Here is a 21,195-nt window from a genome sequence, read left to right as displayed (position 1 = left end):
TTTTTCCTGATGCATTAATTTTTACGAAAAAAAAGCAGGTTTGCGCACTAAAGAAAATAATTTTGATGTTTTAATAAAGCTTAATACGTCGTATTGACACCGGATACACAGTTTTATCTTATCTTGCTGAGAGTCAGCTATGCACTGTGGCAACTTTACAGATACAGATAATTGATTTAAATACATGCTCAATAGGGTTTCCGGTCGCAGTATTTTTTTGCTCATATTAACGCAATTAACCCAAATGTATGCGCTATATAGAACTTTTAATATTTTCAAGTCTAAAATTGAATCCTACTAAAAAACATTTTAGTATTTTGCGCTAATCCCACTTTCTTTACTCACCCTGTGCACTGATTCTGCTTGATCTGCGTTCTTTTGTGGGAAAAGGGGGTCTGTTTTTCACGTTGTGATAGGATACAAAGTAATAACATTATTGGCGTATTTTTCATTTTAATGTATATTGTTATTTGGACACTTTTGAAGTATAAACAAGAATTCAAAAAAGGAAAGTTAAAAATGGGAAAAAGACAATCAGAAAAGTTATGAGTTGTGAGAAGGCCTGAAATATTGAACGTTTTCATTTAATTTCTAATCCAAAGGAACTAAGTTCTTGCCACAAACTAATATTTCGATTTTTTATATCTTTACAATCTGAGGATGTAAACCTTTGATATCTCAAACTTAGATTATTTAATCTAACAAAATTTATAACTTAAGTCTACAACATCGGGTTGCAATAATAAAGGGATTAGAAAATGAGAGAATAGCTTTTATTTTAGTTTTAGGATTTCCCTTCTCTATTTAACCAATAACCAGAAGTTCAGTATTGACTGTTCATCTTCTTAAATTTGACATTTTATGTGTGTACCAGAGCAATACAGGCCAAGGTTTTCAGTGAACCAGTAGTATCGTTTACAAATATTTTTTGAGAATCTTACGAACATTTTTCGCAGAGAAACAGGAAGGAACATAAATCTCAGTCACTCTCGTTTCTTTAAAAGTTTTAATTTTTTTTTTTGCAAATCATGTTTTTTATACTTTAATCACAAAGTTGTATTTTACATTTCAGAAGTGAGCTTAAAAATTACTACAATACAAACAAAACCTACAAATACAGAGAATATTAAAATTTAGAACAGTTGCATAATGGTCTTGAGAACTGCTTAAGTTAATTCAACCTAAAAAAAAGAAAATATTTCAAATTAAGAACAAAATATTTTACAAGTTTTAATGGAAATCTTGATAAGAATCTTATATTTCATATGTAAAGATATGTTGTGCAGTGTTTTTCCAAAGCCTTCAGCATAGACTCAGGTTAATGAATTTTGTTAGACAAGTATGTCATGAGAATCAAAATTTGCATTGGCGCTGCCGTGCATTTGATCGTTTCACCTATCATGAATTGTTTTCCCGTATTTGAGTTTGTATGAGTTACGTCTTTAAAGCAGACAATGAGGGGTCTTCAACATAATTATATTTTCATTGACGAAACTGTTGCTTTGCAAAATTTGCCCCCCCCCCCACACCCCCTTCCAAACTTGTGTTACTATAGTGCAAACAGTGATAACCAGAAGACTCTGAATAGAGAGTCGACTTTTAAACTCAAGTAATGACTTTAAATAGTCAATCGAGCATGGGACACAGCAATTGTGAGTGTAAACAGACCCATTTAGTTAGTGACTTGTAAACTATTCGCTTTGTAACAATACAAAATACACTCAAGCACTGCCATAAAGACGTCTTTCTATTTTAGAGTTTTTGATTATCACTGTATGTACTTTTTATTTAGTAAAGTTTATCTTCTTTAAACGGACTGTAAGCGTAATTTCAAGTGACCCTCCGTGAAAATATGTCAATGCCCGATTCATAAGAGTACCCTTAAAATCGTTTTCTGATCAAAAATGTGAAAGATATTGTCACTTTTATAGGTTTAAAAGTGTTTAATTCTGATAATTTTTGTAAAGAACCCAAAATTGAAAATAATTAGTTTTTTCAAAATTATTAAACGTTGATATCTAATTTATACTTGATCAGCTTTGAAATGTACCGTTGTGGGCATTGTCATCTTTGCCTGGAGGGTCATTTGAGATAAGGCTTACAGTCCCTTTAAGTAAGATTTTTAACAAAAGGTGCAACATTTCAAATACAAAAATCCCCCAAAAGTAACATCAGAGAAATAAAAAATCTTACCAGTATTTTATGAATTTTAGATGTAGTTGAATATAATCTTTTGTTCATTGGTCGATTCCAAAGGTATTCGATCTGTATCCGCACAGATGGTTCCCGGAAGGAAAACAGGTTCGAATCCTGATGAACAAAATTTAAGATTTTCTTCAGAATTTTTTTATGCGAAAAACTGTCTGTGAAATTTTTACATTTATCCTTGGATATGTACAAAATACCAAAATCCACTGCTACGTTTAGAAGAAAGGGAAGAACAAAGACGACATTTATTGCAAAGTTTTCTTGCACTCCAATCTAATCATATATTTTACAGTAATGATTATAACAGATGTTAACAAAATATTAGTACAATAAAAATATGTGAAACAACTGCAGCAGAAGAGCTAAGTTACTTTAGATCTATTTTCACAAAGCCCCCTGTAATCCTTAAGATATTTTTAACTTTAATAATCTATTTTTGGATAAGGGGTGTGAGCACAAACTCACGCATATTTCCAGTTTGTTATCAAAGTCTTTCTATTCTTTTGTTTTGCTCAAGATCAGTTAAAAAATCCTTAAGATATATATTCTTTGAAGACGGCTACCGACGTATAGAGAAGGGTGGAAAACTAAAATGGTGGAGAGACACGCAATTTAAATAATTTTCATTAAGAAATCATAGAAACATAAAACATAAGTAAAACTTGCTTAAGGCTTTATTAAACACAACAATATTTAGTGGCTTCAACATACATATGTAAGAAATCAACGAATTACAATCAAAAGTTTCAAAATAGCAATCAGGTTTCATAATAGCAATCAGGTTTCATAATAGCAATCAGGTTTCATAATACCAATCAGGTTTCATAATAGCAATCAGGTTTCATAATACCAATCAGATTTCATAATAGCAATCAGGTTTCATAATACTAATCAGGTTTCATAATAGCAATCAGGTTTCATAATACCAATCAGGTTTCATAATAGCAATCAGGTTTCATAATACCAATCAGGTTTCATAAAAGCAATCAGGTTTCATAATAGCAATCAGGTTTCATAATAGCAATCAGGTTTCATAATAGCAATCAGGTTTCATAATAGTAATCAGGTTTCATAATAGCAATCAGGTTTCATAATAACAATCAGGTTTCATAATAGCAATCAGGTTTCATAATAGCAATCAGATTTCATAATAGCAATCAGGTTTTATAATACCAATCAGAGACTTTTTTGCACAAAACTTTAAACTCATTTTTTTCTGTGAAAAGTTTTTAATACTGGATCAAGAGAATGGAAAAGAGAACGGAAAGCTCTTTAAAAAATGAATATCGTGGAATAAGTATAGTTATTATTGTTTTGTAATCAATAATCACGATTTTCATTATTTTTGATAAAGTCATTTGTTATGTAAACTATCGCATATGTCAAGCATAAATTTTAGTTTTTAATGCATTGTATTTATCATCGTAATTTTTTAATATTCTTTACATCATGCGTACATTTGTGAGATAATATGAAAAGGATGAATCAGTGCATAGTACATAGATTTAAAACCTTTAAGAAATAAAACATTTTGACTTTTTTCCGGCCATAAAGCCACCTTGACATTTTTTTTGATTAATTTTATTATTTTTTGCCCAAAACATATATATCCTTTAACTTTTAATTGTGGCTCTATCAGTTCTATCAGTAAGCATTTTTTCCTTCACTTTGTGCAATTTAAAATCAAAATTGTGTGCATGTAACGAATATGCTACCATGATCAATGTAATCTTTATTATCTATGTTTCGTTATCTCTTTTGTCTATGTTCATATTGACCCTGACTGGCCATTCCGGTCAGTTCTATTTTACCTGTATTAATAAAGTAGTAATGTATGAAACGTTGATTTAGACGGACGTGTAAAGAGCCTTGAGTTTTTGCTAGAGATATAGAGCCTTGAGTTTTGGCTAGAGATAGAGTCAGTGTGACTAAAAATTAGACTAAGAATCAAGTAATCTCCGGACCTAGATTTATTACGTGCATCTGCAGTTTAAGTATTACCTAAGACATCTATCTCTATCGATCAAAATAGAGTTTTTTTTCACAGAGATTTCCTTCTCCAGTGATAAACGGGTTGTCTTCAGTTCACAATGATTTTTCTCGCTGTTTACTAACTAAGAATGTAATTTATTTTAAAGGGACAGTAAAGGAAAAATGAAAGGGGGTATAGGCTGAAAGCTAATCACTTTAGCTTTTAATCGAGACCCTTTCTGAACATGGCCTGTTTAAACCTACTATTTCTATATGAAATTGTATATATATGCATTTTCGTACAAATTTAAAACAGCTTTATATTAATTCTCGAGTCAGGAACTTCAGATACGCGTCTCAAGGGTCTCGATTAAAAGCTAAAGTGATTAGCTTTCAGCCTATACCCCCTTTCATTTTTCCTTTTCTGTCCCTTTAAGAACAATTAATATCAGAGCAGCAGGAAAAATTTAATTCTTGATGTCTGTATGCTATTCACCTTATCTTCCAACTTTCTAACAGAATCTTCTATTTCCTCTACTTCCTCAATAAGCCTGAATATCATATTTTTTATCAATATACCGATAATTTATTAAAACCCTTGTTTTTCACATTTATCTCTTTTTTGTTAAAAAAAAACTTACAAACCTGTGAGCTGGCTCATCTCTGCAGAGTTCTACATTTGGTCGGAGATGTCTGTTTGTTAGTCTAGTCATTGCTACCTGAATGTTGTATTTTAAGGTTAAAATAAGTCTTAAGATGAAGTGTTTGTATTCGATTGATGTTTTATTATTAGTCCATTACTTGTCGAAAAATTATGTAAAAAATTTAATTTAATTGTTATGATTTTAAACTAAAAGAACCAATTATATTTTTCACACAATCCTAAGATACAAGAAAAGTATTTTTATACAATACTAATTGTTACACATTCGTATTACGTCGTCTTTGCAATACGCATCAGGGTTCAAAACACGGATTAGGTAGACAGGATGCAGCCCAGATTAGAAAGAGAAAAATAGTGTATGTTTAGAGAAGAACGGATAGAAAAGAGAAGGACAGATTTAAAAGATTAAATATAGGATGGGTTGAGCATAAAGAGAAGGACAGATTAAAGGGAAAGAGAAGGGATGACTTTAAAGAGTAGAACGGATAAAACAGAGAAAATGGGTTGAGTTTTAAGTTTTAAGCGAAGAATGAGATGTTGAGTTTAAAGAGAAGGACGGATTAAAAAGAAAAATTGACGGAATTTTATATGTAGGACGGATTGAAAAATGGAAAATGGGTTGTATTGAAAAGTAGAGAAGGGTTTAAGTTCAAAGACAAGAAATGTTTAAAAAAGAAAAGGACGAATTGTAAATGAAATACAGGTTGAAAAGAGAAGATTAAATTAAGTGAACCTTACAAAAGGAATTAAAAAAGAAAGAAAAGGATAGGGTTTCCGAGGAATACGGTTTAATAAGAGAAGGACAAACTAAAAACCAGATTGAATTGAGTTAAAAGAATAGGCGGATTGAAAAGAGAAAAAAATATTTAAAAAAGAGTAAGGGTTAAGTTTAAGAAGAACGGATTAAAAAAAGATTTGGTTTAGTTTAAAGATAAGGACGGATAAAAAAAGAAGAAGAATGGGTTAGGTTTAAAGAGAAGGACGTATTAGAAAGAGAGGACTGTATAGAGTCAAAAGAGACGGGCGGATTAAAAAGAGAAGAATGGGTTGAAGTTAAAGAGAAGGAGTTTAGAGAAGGACGAATTAAAAGAATGGGTTGAGTTTAAAGAGTAGAACAGAATCAAAAAGAAGTAAATGGTCTTCGTTTAGTTAAGAGAAAGACGAATAAAAAAGATTATGATTATATAGATTAAATAGAAAGACGGATTAAAAAGAGAAAAATAGGATAAGTTTAAAGTGAAGGACCTCAGAACTCCGCAGTACTCCGCAGTACCTCAAAGTACCCTGCACTGCAATACACCTCAGTATCCTCAAGTAGCCTAGTACCAACAGTATCCCCCCCCCCAAGCAACCAGCAGTACCCCATAGTACCCTGCAGTATTTGAAAGAATTCAATAGACACTTTCAGGACTAATTAAAATGGCATTTTCGTAGTTTTTCATTTTTCGTTTAAAAACGAATAGACACATTCGTTTGCTAAAATATGTTAAAATTCGGGAAAATAAGATTTCGAAATTTTGCGAAAACGGTAGGTTTAGAGATCAAACAAATCGCTTTGTCTGTTTTGAATAAAATTCACTTACATCAATAGTCTTTTTGTGTTTGTTGCTTTTTAAGTAAGAACAAATTGAAAAAGTGTAATTTTTAATATGATCAAGAAATCCAATATGCGTTAAGTAAGTTATGAAAATAATAAATTATAAGAATTTTTATATTTACTCGTGCTCGTATTTTAGTAAATGATGAAAAATAGTTTTTTTAATGTTTATAATAGTATATCTATACATTTGCTATAATTTAAATATTTTTTGGTTTATTAATAAATAGTATAACCCGTCTTAAAAATTTCGGTCAAGCATATTTAGTAAGTACGAATAAAACTGAACCAGAGTAGCAATAGTTTGATACTGCTCCTCTTAGAATTAACCAAACACTTGTTTCGGAGACCTTAAGCTCTCTTGAGTTCCTTATCTTCCTTGAGCTCTCTTGAGTTCCTTATCTTCCTTGAGCTCTCTTGAGTTCCTTATCTTCCTTGAACTCTCTTGAGTTCCTTTTCTTCCTTGAGCTCTCTTGAGTTCCTTATCTTCCTTGAGATCTCTTGAGTTCCTTATCTTCCTTGAGCTCTCTTGAGTTCCTTATCTTCCTTGAGCTCTCTTGAGTTCCTTTTCTTCCTTGAGCTCTCTTGAGTTCCTTATCTTCCTTGAGATCTTTCCTTATCTTCCTTGAGCTCTCTTGAGTTCCTTATCTTCCTTGAGCTCTCTTGAGTTCCTTATCTTCCTTGAGCTCTCTTGAGTTCCTTATCTTTCTTGAGATCCATGAAATTAAAATAAACACGTCCCGTAGTGCATTGCATAATGTATACCCACCCATGCACAATATTATCCATTTATACTTATGGCTCTTTTAGAAAGCTAGAGGTGCTACGAAGTCACAAAGTCTTGCCAATAATGTCGCACATATTCGGCCCTTCTCCTTCTGTCTAGTGGAGTGTGAAACGTTGATCGGCATCACTTGGCAATATTTAAAAACGTTTATACTTCTTTCGTTCTTTGTGTTTAAATTGCACTGCCATTAAATGTTATCATGTTCTGAGCGAAAATGATCGTGACAAATTATTGTAAAAGCACAAATTGTGATTTTGCCTAATAATTCACCTTATTTGGTGCATCCTTCTCCCATATTGAGTTCTTCAATGTTCTGATTATACTTTCAACCGCAGCAATCTCGTCCACTGTCTTTTTAAGGTTACTTTCAAGGTTCCTAATCCATACATTAAATATATATATTGATAAGAATAATTAGCGAAAATTACACTGCTTCAGTTTCCGATTGTGGATATTCTTTTGGGGATCTGTTCTCCCTCTAAGAAGTTTCGTGAATATTTTGTAATAAAACATTTATTGAAATATTTGAAATGCATAAAAAAAACTATTTTACACTTTTCCACTCTTCCCTTTACCATAAAATTTATTTGAAAACAATGATCTGTAAAAAATTCTAAATCTACAGAAATCCACAAGAAACCACCCCACTAAAATTAAAATTCTAAATCTACAGAAATCCACAAGAAACCACCCCACTAAAATTAAAATTCTAAATCTACAGAAATCCGCAAGAAACCACCCCACTAAAATTAAAATTCTAAATCTACAGAAATCCACAAGAAACCACCCCACTAAAATTAAAATTCTAAATCTACAGAAATCCACAAGAAACCACCCCACTAAAATTAAAATTTGCAAATTTTAAAATATCCGATTACACTCGTCCGTGAGACTGAAAACTGGTCCCCTGAGACTAAAATGCAGTCCCCTCAGACGTGTGGGACCTATGTCCAGGGGCTCATGGGACTTTGTTTTATTACATCCCAAATTTGCTTCTGTGAGCCGTCCCCTAATCCCATTTTCTACATGCAACACTATTGTCTCAATGATCAGTCTCACGCTCTAGAAACTCTTTTTCTCCCACACTCGACCCAGAGTTCAATTTAACACTCCACTGATCTACCCCATTCCACTCATCCATATTACACTCTAGTCCTTCATCTGACACTCTAGTAATCCATTCCACACTCTAATCATCAAATCCACACTCTTGTCAGCAGTCTTACAAAGTTTTCAGTTATCCCACACTCTGGTCATTCATCCCACATTTCATCCTGTCATCCATCTAAAACTGTAGTCATCCATCTGACACTCTAGTTATCCATCTGAAACTCTAATCACCAATGGCTAATGGCTAATGCGAAATTATAATAATAGTGATTTTAAAAGCGTCAAAATAACCTCCTTTCATGTACCTAGCTATAGCATTTTTTATTTGAGGTAAAACCTACTGCTGCTTCAGGACAACTGAGAGTCATCCATCCCAAAGTTTAGCAATCCATTCAACTCTCTAGTCATCCATCCAACACTCTTGTATGATATATATCTCACACTATAGTCACCTTTCGGACACTCTAATCATATCTAGGACACTTTTGGCATCCAGTCCACACTCTTGTCATAAATCCATCACTCGTGGCACAACCCATAATCTAGTAATATATTCTTCACTCTAGTCATATATTCCACACGCAAGTCATTCTTCCACTCTCTTTTCATCCAAGCCCTCTCTACATCTTTTTCAACCACCACGCAACAATAAACTTATACTCATATCTTAAAGCATTTTTTCATTAGTAGGAATCCTAATATTTGTTCTATATTATCATTACTATATATAATCATATCTTAAAGCATTTTTTCATTAGTAGGAATCCTAATATTTGTTCTATATTATCATTACTATATATAATTGCCTTGTCGCTTCCTCTGTCTCAGATAGTCGATCAGATAAAGCCTGTGCCACCCTGTCCGCCTGCTCCCTCATATCTTGACTAGTATTGGAGAGAGTGCTTCCGATCATACCTCTTAGACGTATACTTGCCTCGCGTTCCTAAGTTTATAAGATTTTAAGCAAGAATATGGCAAAGGAAATGAGTCTTTGCCACAAACTATGATTTTCTAATTCGTATATCTTTGCAACCTGATGTTGTAAGCCTGTGATATTTCAAACTTAGATTACTTGATATATCAGAATTCATAGTTTGAAATATCTAAGATTTACGACATAGGGTTGCAAAGATATACGAATTAGAAAATCATAGTTTGTGGCAAAGACTCAATTCCTTTAATGAGCTTGGCAAGGTTTCTAAAAACAAATGTTTTATCATAAGTTTTGAGCTTTCTCTGCCGCGCATAAGTGAACTAAGTACAATCAGTGTCCAAAATATCGAAAAACATTTGAGAATTTAGGCAAGATTTGAATGAAAAAAAAGGAAAAAAATCATAAGTTTAAAAATGGTACATAAATGAGCACAATCTATAATTTATACTTATGAATTGCTTTTTTTAAAGCGGGGGGAGGGGCAGGGGGCGCTTGTCCGTTTGTATCCAATAAACGTCAAAACAGCTGAACCGATTGGGCCCACATTTTGTGTGGGACCTCACATGACCCCAGGAAAGGTTTATGGATGCTCAGAATTACAAAAAGTTCTGTTCAATTTTTTTGTTTTATCAAAGAGAAAATGCTGAAAGATTGAGCACATATTTAAAGTTGAAATAGAAGATGGGCACGAAGCATCCTGATAGTTACTATATATATTAAAAATATAGACTCCGAAACAAACGAGACATAAAGTAGCAGAGCGTCAGAATATCTATGTGTGTTACCTTGAGCCCGCGGCCAAACCGTAGTGCGTAAATAATATTTGTTACAAAAATATGACATTTTACATTTTCCCGGCCCTTGCATTGGATGTGGAGATGTTGCATATCCCTCCTGTGATCTGTCTGAGAAGAAAAAGTTTGTGTCTTTGTTAAGGTACCCCAGCTCTTTACTATAATGTTTTTTTCGTCGACTATAAGTGCAGTGTATTATTCAGAATTTAAACAAATTGTCAAGTACATCAGATATTTAATAATGTTTAGCACTTTAGCACAATAAGGTATCCGTCTGCACGCTTTTGGTACTGGCTTTCTGACTTTTCTCCTGCATATTCCTCAAATTAGACATTTAGATGCAGGAGGACGTTTATTGACGATTTCTGAGGTTTAACGGACAAGTCTTGGATATAATGCAGAGAATCGAAATCGTGTGTGTGTGAGTGTTTATGTGGATGTATGTAATCTATATCCAGCATAGAAACAAAGATTTAACCCTGGCATACGGTAACATATCTCAAATTATCCATATCACGGGCACCAATACCTTTACCTGTTCTGCCAGACGAATGTTGTTATCTGTGAATGTCTGCCAGTCTCCAGGTAGACTTTCGTGCAGGTTGTAAAGTGCTTTTCCAGCCCTTCGTTGAGTGTTTCCACGTGTATTTTTTAACTGAACGCTCTTAGAGTCTAGAATTTGGAAGGCAAATCAGATAGCAATAATTGACATATTTATATGTATAGACGAATGTCAATAATTAAATTATATTCACATAATCGATATTTTATTGCGACACCTTGTATTCATAAATTTATTAACAAGCTGTTCAGCAATCGCAGTTGGAGTATTTTGCACTGTGGAATGGAATTGGTAAAAAGCATGAAATGGACCTGTGAAATTTGAGATTTCCTTTTTTAATTGACCTCCCTTAATTGTTTCGTATACTAACCAAGATTTTGTGCTGAATATTTGTCACTCCAATCCATTTCGAGTCGGTGCTTAGCTTCTCTACATGAATCCAGTTGATCCTGAGTAATTAAAAAAATTAGAAATCCCTATTTTCTGCACCAAAATTGTGTTAAGGAACTGAAAACCTGCCAGAAACTCTAATTTTCTAATGTTTTACAATTTTAGTTAATTTCTTTATTATTGTATATTAACCGGTCTCGTTCTACAGTGAAACCCTTCATAACGAATACATCGAATGAATTCATCAAATGTCGTATTCTTCACTTTCTGATAATGGAATGTTGCAGATATTTAGTTTTTTAATTAAATGATTATATGGAACTCTTTAAAACTGTTCTTGCATATTCATGGCTATTTCTTTATTTTCGCAAATACTGAAATTTACGTAATATAGCATAAAACTCATTGAAAAATTGTAAAGACGACATTTGATAAATTCTTCCGATGTATTCGTTATTAAGGGTTTCACTGTAGTTTCTGTGTTTTTACCTTAGTTTGCTGAAGAGTTTTAACCAAAATTTCCTGAGAAAGAAAGTCGATATAGTTGTTTCATTCAAGCATAAACTTGTTATTTCTTTTCTACTCAGGTCTCCTTCATGTGCCAAAAAGACCCTATTTTTATTGAGATACTAATCTATAACATACTAGCTGAAGGGCCCGGCGTTTCCCGTGGAAAAAAGAAAAAAAATCCAATAAACGTCAACATTTCTGAATCTATCGAACCTAATTATTTTCGGCATCTTACATGACTCCAATGAATTTTTTTGGATGGTTAAAAAGAGAAATTTTGTCCCCAAAAAAGTATTGGCATTTATTATTTTTTAATGCCCAATTTAAACAGATAAATCCGCGAAACGTGAACCGCGATCTATACAAAGAAAACTTGAAGCTTTTAGCAACGAATGTTAATAGAGAAGGGGCGCAAGCCTAGTATACAGGTTGATCCAAAAAATAGGAATTAAGCATTTCTCTTAATATCCTAACTTGACGTGAGCTGGAAACTTTTCAGTTATTCCCCCAGGGTAAGACATTGAAAAAAATCATATTAATCTGATGATCAAGCATCTAGATATCTGCAATACAAGAGTTCCCAGCTCTGATTAAATAAAAAGGAATCTTAGTATTCCGTTGTAATTAATGCTTTTAAAAATGAACTAGAAAGCAGTAAAATATGTAAAAGCATGCATATTAAGCTACTTCATTCGAAAATAGATTTTAGCTACAAAAATTCTTGTTTTTGAGGGATTTAGACCAACCTGAACTTGTGCTATGAGCTCTATTTCTTTAAGAAGTTCTTTCTCCGCAATATCCTGAACTAAATCATAGTCAATTCGTCGCTGACGATTAGCTAGGCAATCTCGAGCTATATGTAAGGGTCCTTCAGTAGCCTAAAAAAACATATGAAAAATAAATGATTTTTAATGAAAAACTGGATTTTTTTACGTAACAATTTTAAATCCTGCTAATCTTCATGAACCTTCTTGTGATGTAAATAAAAAAATGTTTTGATTAAATACTGCAAGGCTTGTAATGGTTTTATATCTCTTCTATTATCAATTCGTCCAAAGTAGAAAAAAATGATTCTATGAGAGATTCTTTGATAAATTCGAGGACCAAAATGGCTCCATCGGTTATCATTGCATCCTAATAGTTATAATTAATTTTTATGTGGTATGAAACAATTTTGCTTGAATCCAGCTAATCAAAAACCTTAAATATACTGTTCCATGTTTAAATCATGTCATTTACTATCAACAAAATTAGAGAACCCTTATGCTACACTCTATGGTTTATCATTAAATCTCTTGGGTGGTTAGGGGAGGGAGATTTTCACAAGTTCTAATTTGATTGATGCATGAAAACCGACTGATAAAAACCTGTATTCCATATTCCAGTCTACGCCTTTCTGTCACAAGTAATTCAATTTCTGAAGTTATATCTCTAAAAAGTAAATATGAATATAACCTAAAGATGTTAAACTTTTGAAAATTTAATTTGAAACTGCTGTTTTTGCCTGATGGATTTTTCTAATTCAAACTTCCAAAGATTGATGTTTTGTAGACGTTCTCCTAATCTCTCTGTCACCTTAAGCAAATGAGGCTTTATAAAGAAAAATATTTTTTTTTTATCAAACTAAGGCTTTTTGGCAGTTCTATGGATATAACCTTGCATGTAATGTAATGTGTTATAAGGTAAAGTAGAATGAGTGAAAAAATTTCCGTAAATTTTTTTTTGAATTAAAAAAAATAACTTTTATTTTAATTTTTTTATTCTTTTTTAAATTCTTGTTTTATTTATTATGTGAAATCGATTCCTACTTCAATTTGAGTAAACTGTAGCATTTTTTTTGTAACTTTGTCATATCCGCCTAACCAAATTATTTATAAAAGATAACAAATTTAAGAAAATGAAATAACCTAAATAATAGTATTGTAACAGTGGGCGAGTTTTGTTGATCTTTTACGATCAGCAATTCAAGGATTTTTTGGATCGCTGAGATCATAGCTACCAAGGGGAATCATGCCCCTGGGACATCACGTGACCACAGGGAAGGTTTATGAATGATAAAAATAAAAAATGTGTTTTAAAGGTTTTTAATTTTGTAAAAAATTTAAATTCTTGAAAATCCGCGATTTTTTTTAAATCCGCAAAAAAATTTTCTTCTTTGTTTTAAAATGTAAACAAAAGAACATGTTCACAATTTTAATAGAAGATGGGCGCGAAGCGCCCTAAAAGCCTAGGATGTTATGTTTGTTTTACAATTTAACCCTATGAAAAAAAGAACTATTTGTATCAGGGGACTAAAAGGGAAGCTTCAACTTTATTTATCGTATAACTATTTATCTCAATCTCAACAAATATAGGATTGTATAAGTCGTTTCTATAAATATAACAATAAACTTTTCTTGAAATTGATTTATGATGTAAGTTAGAAAAAGTTTTACGATACTAAAATTTGACCCCTTTAACCTCATGCGTATCTAATTATAAAGCTGACATTTTCGACATTTACTCGTCAGAATACTTAAATTGCGTGTTGTTTTAAGGTCACAGATCTGACAACCTGTACGCTTGATTTAATTTGACAAAAACATGCAAAACTAAAACAAATTTATGTTAAATAGGGTTTTTTTAGAGCTATATGAACAGAATACATACGTCATTTTGAGTCTGATTCGTTCTTGATGTTGTTGCATGAATAAGTTGTTTAGCTTCTTCCCTAGTGTTCGAGGCTGCATCACGGTCTCGCTCGCTCTTAAATCATTGGGAGTCAAACCTTATAGAAATTCAACGTATGGCAACAAGGCGTATTTTTCGGGAGAACATTTCTTATATTTTTGATAAATTAAATAATCAGTGTAAAGTAGATATAATTTTCATAAAATCCTTTTATTTAAATGGTAAAACGGAGTTTTATGAAATCATACTAGCATTACTGGAGAACTTTTTTTTATATTTTTAAGAAATTTTTTTTCTAAAAATAAAACTGTAGATAGCATTTTTATAAAATAGTTTTTTTAATAGTACCCCGCAATTTTATGTATAACCATATAATCATTAATTTATGTTGCCAGTACATAATAAAATCTGGGGAACCTAAACCACAATAGAGAGCAGTACAAATCTATATATTAAACTATTTTTCTCCTTTAATGTCTAGGGTATGTTAAAAAAATAGAAATTATGATAATGATAGTGATAAGCTACAATATTTTACAAAAACATTTAATTTCTTAAAAATATAAAAATATTCTCCTGGAAAATACGCCTTGTTGCTATACGTAGCGGTTTCTATACGTTGGATTTCTATAAGGTTTGACATGACACTGACATGTTCATTATACATCAATATGAAACATCAAAAGGCTAATTTCTTTTTAGGCTTTCCATGATTTTTTTCTTGAAATTTCGCGAGAAAAAAAATTGCATTTGCGCGTTTTATTGCACCTAATTGAGTGAAAATAAAAGTGCCAACCAACCCGGCAAAAAAATTGTGCAAAACGTATTGAGCAAAAGTAGAAACTGGTCGTAGACCTTTAATTTTTCAATCTATGTTAGATCAAAGTTTAAAATATCAAAGATTTTAATAATCAAAATCAGGATTATCTAGGTCTTATGCATATGGTTGCTTTGCGTTCATGGTCACTGAAATCCATTAAGTTTAATGCTTAACCCGGCCAACCTAACTAAAATGTGTTTTTGCGTTTAAGACCAAAAAAACTTCATTTTCATTGTATTGCCATCTGATAAAAGGTTTTAAGTATTTTGGTTCAGGGTTATACAAGAAAATCAACAGAAAGTTTCCCCCAGGGAAGTTAAGTTTTATAAGTTTATAAGTTTGATTTGATGTAAAGCTATGTCGAATATTCGAAAATCTCACTTTTTACGTTGGCTAACTAAATAATATTGATTTTAATTTCTAAATCGTTCGTGATTTTACTGAATGAACGATCTCACTAAATGAACTATTATACTGAACGAATTATTTTGGTGGACTAACTTTGTTACTGATCGAACGATTTCACTGAAAAAACGATTTCAACGAACAAACAATTTCACTAAACAAAATATCTCACTAAAAGATCTCACAGAAGAAATAAATTTACTAAATGAACGATTTTGCTACACAAACGAAATTGTTGAAAGAACGTTTATTGACAACTATGGAAATAGATGGAAAATGAACGATGAATCAGAAAACGAACTAGTTCAAATATCCACTAATTAACTAACAAACGAACAAATGGGTCGTTAACGAACGATGAACTAACACATTACAAATAATGAAAGCGCCCATAACATTAGGATAGTAATCTGTGTTATTTTGTTAAAGTTGAGAAAAAGAAAGTAGTAGTAGACTTGTTATCAGTAATGATGCCCAAAGCGTAGAACAGAAATTGTTAATCTTTTTTATATATCGGCTTAGAATTAAATCAAGCCAAAATATGGTCAATATAAAAGTGGGAATACTTATTCCAAAGAATCTAGGAACACTGTTCACTGGTACATAGAGAAATCGTATTTTTAAGGGGTATTTTGTGTAAATAATAATCTTTTTTTTTCAAGAGATTTTGAGAATGTACGCAAAAGCAATTTGGCGGGAAATGAAGTTTGCGAATGATTGCGCAAAGTTCTATTTTTTCGCGCAAAAATGTAGCGAAACGAAAGCAAAAATTTGCGTTTTCTTCCGCAAAAATTTAGCAAATGTTTTGCGAATGGAAACCCTAACTAAAACTGCTTAAATCTGTCCTTAATCTTATTAGGACTAATTACGTCTTCCTATCGCTCTCTATTTTGCCTCCATTTTTGCCCAAGAGAATGGAAACCTTCAAAAAAGTTAGTGCAATTTTTTTGGGCCCCCTTAAGAATTGAACGAAAAAAGGCAAATTTCAATTTCTTATTTATTGCATATTTAAAACAAATTTTCCATAATAAACAATAAAAATGTTCTCCTTCAGAAATTATTTAAATTTACGAAAATCATTAAAATTTTGAAAAAATATTGTCAAAATTTAAACACTTCTTACTCATTGTTTGTTTTTGTTTTACAATGATATACAAAGCGCCCTGAAAGCCTCCCTATTCGAAATAGGAAAATTGATTTAAAACAAGATATCAATTGCAGTATACAAACGAGTCTGAAGCAAAATGTTTAACAATTCTGAAGGAATTCACTTTACAAACGACGATTTTTACATTTTAATGTTTAATAAAATAATGATTTTAATTCACCTATAGCGAATACACACGTTTAAAGTTATTTAACAATTTTATAAAACAAAGAAATTGGTATGGATATGCTCAGGGATGTAAACTTTGCTTTCCCTTTCAGACTTAAAGGGACTGACAAAATTCATACCAAGGGATTGTTTAAATTCCACTCTATGTATAATCTATTCTCTTTGGTTATGTTAGGTTACACAAAGCATCAACAATTACACGTGAAAGCATCACATTTGTCCTAATTGATAATAAAAAGTTTGTGTTACCAGGGGCGGTTCCTAAATCCCTGTCCTAATCTTTTAATTTTGTTCCTAATTCCTGAACAATCTTTTTATTGTTCCTAAATCCCTGTCCTAATCCTTTAATTTTGTTCCTAATTCCTGGACAATCTTTTTATTGTTCCTAAATCCCTGTCCTAATCCTTTATTTTTGTTCCTATTTTCAGAGTAGCTTCTCAATAGCATACTTAAGGGAAAGAAACCCTAGTGCAAAATAGGAAAAATATCTGTCTGAATAAACTATAATGTGTGAAAAGTTAAAAATCTAGTTTTTTAGTCTTTAGTCATTAATTTTGACTCTTTTTGAGTCTTTTAAGTCAAAAAAAATTTCGCCATAGGCGCGATTTTTGTTCCTAATTATGAATTTTTTGGTTCCTAAAAAATCTTGCCCCCCCCCCCTCACTTAAATCCTGTATCCGCCCCTGTGTGTTACCTAGAAATTTAACACTTGAACTATAAAAGATGCAATACGCGTATGTCTCTTGTTTCAATACAAATATGGGTTGTCTGCTACAAGCAATTTAGGCAGGAGGTTTCTACCTGCCAGCGTATCTATATATATACAGGGTGTCCCACGAAACATGACAATAGCAAGACGACTTGAAAGTCGTCGTTGGTATTTGATTTTATTTGTGACATTTAGTCTTCTATCTACTTTAACATGTATGATTCTTTAAACAATTATCACATAATTCTCCTAGCCCTGCCATTTCCAAAAAGTGGTCTGCGTTTTTTCTGCTTTCAATATTACTGGAGATATAAAGAGTTTGGTTCAGATTTCAATTTTGTCAAATAAAAGCAAAATTGTCGAAATCTGAACGAAATTCTTCATATCTCGGGCAATATTGAAAGCACAAAAAAGGCAGACCACATTTTGGAAATGGTAGGACAAGGGAAATTTTGTGATTATTATCTCTAGAAATCTACTTCTAAAATTAGGTTGACAAATAAACGCAGAAAATTATACCAAAAATCAAGACGACATTCTAGTCGTCCTGCATACTGTCATGTTTCGTGGGACACCCTGTATATGTTATCTTTGATAAAATGCCATTGCGTTCTGCTAAGCCGTCTATCACAAGATCTGAAAAATTCTACCAGCTTACATATCAATGTGTATTTAATCTATGACTGGAATTTACTGCAGTATACAATTTATATTAGGTGTCTATATCAAACTACAGTTAGGTTCAAATATAAAGAGACATCAGAAGAAATTATGAAATTTCGTATTCTTAACTTTCTGATAATGAAATGTTGCAGATATTTAGTTTTTAATTAAATAATTATATGAAGCTCTTTAAAACTGTTCCCGCATATTCGTTATTTATTTATTTTGAAAATACTGATTTTTACGTAAAATACTATAAAAACTCGTTAAAAAAATTTTAAGACGACATTTTATAAATTTTTCGATGACTTAACATCTCTGGAGTAAACTGTATCTATACTGATATTCAATTATTTGCATTTGACCATCCCCAAGGAATACGATATCACTTTGTACCCCTAAATCTTTGCAATCTAATGGTGCAAATCTTTGACATATAAAATTTGATCTGACATAATTCATTTTTGACATATCTAATGTCTACGCCATTGGGTTGCAAAGATATAGGGATTAAAAAAACATAATTTGTGGAAAATGCTTAATTCCTTTGCTGAGGGAGGTTCTTTGTGCACAGTTTCTTATCTCTATCAGTTTGAATATACAGTGTACAGGGAAATACAATCCTATAAGTTTTACCTGAAAGTATTTATTTTCATTGTGGCGTGACCAATCATTAGTATCCCACTTTTTAAAAGTGTATCGGTCAACTGGGTGAGCCGGAATGTATCTGTTTAAAATAAAAGAAAATGTTACTTTTCGTCTCATGAACGTATATTTAAGTTTAGCGAGTTAATGTGTTTTTATTATGTGTGAGTCTAGTTCATAATGAAATTAATCAAATATTAAGTTTTTCCTCTTTTTCGCGATTACTGAGCAGGAATATTTAAGATAACTTTCTTCAAGGTGATTTATCTGGGTTTCAAACTTACATTTCAAAAAGTAGTTACCTATCAAGTATAGGTTGTTTTTCCACCTCTGTTCCAGTTCCGACAATTCCTTAACGATCTTGTTTATATGTGAATATTTATCATTTATAAAAATGGTTTTCATCATCAGCATGTGATTTACAGATATGTTATATTTCAAAAAAAAAGTGGTCCTCTATAAAAAAACTTTTTTTGTATCGTACCTATTAAATCATCAAGCTACCTGTCTGGAGAAGTGCACGATCATCTTCAATGTTTTCCTTTATTAAGGTAAATGCATTATGCTCACCCATCATTATCTCATAGATTTATCTTCGATATAAAAACTTAGTGCAGTGAAGGGTAAGGTCTTTCATTAATAGACAGTCAAACGAATTCCTGTTTAAAAATCGATTATGATCGTTTTCCCTTTTTTCTTTTTTTTTATGAATTTTCGTCTTTTTACAGGAGTTATCGGAAATCCCCCGAAATGGCATATCATCCGATATAAATTCCTCAAAACATAGGTTTGAGAGGTTTCCAGTCTAGTAATAATTTTAATTTTTAATTGCTGTTTTATTTGAAAATTTTCTTAAAGCATTATTTAAAAAAACGAACAACAAAACAATGAAACAGATGAAAAGGTATTGTTTCAGGCATGCAAGGTGAAATCAGAGTGGTTTGATTGAAGTCAAGAGAATGAGAGAATCAATACTGTAGCTGGGTAAAGAAAGGGAGCTTAAAGCTAGGATTGATCGTTGTTGTCATAGTGACAATGAATGGAAATTAGAGATAGACAAATAACATAAATAAGAAGTTTCTGGAGAATGGATCTTTTAAGTAAAAAATAAGCTTATTGTCGATCATATAAATAGAAATATTTAATATGCATTTGCACCTGAACTGATGGGGAGGGGGGGGGGGTCACCACCATGTCGACATTCTATTAACGGTTTAACCCTTTTCCGGTTAGGACATCGTTCCTGTTTTGTGTAGAAAGGTTTTTCAAAAACAAATAATAAAATTGTTAAACTTTAACAACTTTTTTATTGTAAAAATGAAAAGGAGTTGGCATAAAAAAGGTTTTATAAGAAAATTGAGTGTAAGATCGTCTTTATTTAGTGAATAATTTACGGTTGAAAAATAATTTAGTTGAAATCCTAAATGGGCTTAAGCACATGTAAAATACACTTTTTTATTTAGTTAGGTGTAAAAAGGGGTTTTATGATCAATCTTGTTTTCTAGAATTTAGCCGTATTGAATTCCTAAAGCTTTCTTATTCTCAGAAATAAAACAATGCAAAAATTTATCTATCTTTTCTTCTTAGCCGTTATTGTCATTATTAGCTTTGTTGACATATTTTCTCAAACCTCTGTCATATAAAAACAAAAACAAAAAAAATAGACTTAAAAATTGCACGAAATGCAAAAATAATATTCATTAATAATGCTTAATTGAAATAGTTTTCTCTTTTTCCATTATTAACTTTGCTGTAAATTCACTGTTAAAAGCAAGAAAATTAATTACAACATAATTTTAAACATTAAAAGATTATTTTGCGATATTTTTCCTTGGTTAGAAACTTAAAGAGTATGCCTATAGTTCGAGCATATATGTTTGAGGGGTATCTATCTATCTATAGATCCAAATTCATTACATCTGAACTGCTTGATGATGCTTTGAATCATCAAAAATTGCCCTTTTAACTGGAAGAATCATAGAAAAATAAGTCACACATAATAAATACAGGGTGAGTCGAAAAAAAGTGTGATTAATGGCGCCTGGTGCGAAATTGTACATTTTTTGTGCAACTTTCCTGTATTGTGTTTTTTAAACTTTTTAGATCTTTTTAGTTACTCCTATGGCCCAAGATAAAATCTTTTTTTTCTCAAAAACAAATGTTTAGAAATGCAACAATGTGCATATATATTATTTCTATTAAATTTTTTAATTTTATAAAGATTGAAATTAGCAATTTTCAGTTCTGGTCTTATTTTTAAGGAAAAGTTGTTTTTCAGTGGCTCTTCAGGTTTCAACTGAACAGCGTATATTAATAACGAACAGAAAGAAACTAAAGGATTTAAAGAACTTTTCCTTAAATATTAGACCAGAACTGAAAATTGCGAACTTTCTTATTACAATTTTGCAAATTTTCTGTGA

At 31.6% G+C, this 21,195-nt stretch overlaps 1 protein-coding gene and 1 long non-coding RNA gene across 2 annotated transcripts; one reads left to right on the top strand and one right to left on the bottom strand.

Moving 5' to 3' along the window:
- Nucleotides 1-1,026: 1,026 nt before the first annotated feature.
- LOC111706638 (tektin-4) lies at nt 1,027-19,447 on the bottom strand. The gene is made up of 17 exons (XM_023479580.1): nt 19,280-19,447; nt 19,078-19,126; nt 18,767-18,857; nt 14,177-14,272; nt 13,032-13,102; nt 12,895-12,958; nt 12,274-12,405; nt 11,507-11,539; nt 10,998-11,076; nt 10,601-10,737; nt 9,144-9,280; nt 7,498-7,603; nt 4,825-4,898; nt 4,676-4,730; nt 4,210-4,322; nt 2,194-2,310; nt 1,027-1,181 (listed from the first exon to the last, which is right to left on the bottom strand). Exons 1-16 carry the CDS (start codon nt 19,350-19,352, stop codon nt 2,238-2,240), a joined length of 1,383 nt encoding a protein of 460 aa, XP_023335348.1. The 5' UTR covers nt 19,353-19,447; the 3' UTR covers nt 1,027-1,181; nt 2,194-2,237.
- On the top strand, nt 19,135-19,899 carry LOC111706725 (uncharacterized). The gene is made up of 3 exons (XR_002766302.1): nt 19,135-19,326; nt 19,504-19,562; nt 19,692-19,899. It is a non-coding gene; the product is annotated as an uncharacterized LOC111706725 (long non-coding RNA).
- Nucleotides 19,900-21,195: the final 1,296 nt, after the last annotated feature.

Source organism: Eurytemora carolleeae, unplaced genomic scaffold (assembly GCF_000591075.1).
Source record: "Eurytemora carolleeae unplaced genomic scaffold, Eaff_2.0 scaffold63, whole genome shotgun sequence".
Lineage (NCBI taxonomy): Eukaryota > Metazoa > Arthropoda > Copepoda > Calanoida > Temoridae > Eurytemora > Eurytemora carolleeae.
The sequence above is the reverse complement of the archived record's forward strand: the minus strand, read 5'-3'. Positions and strand labels throughout refer to the sequence as shown.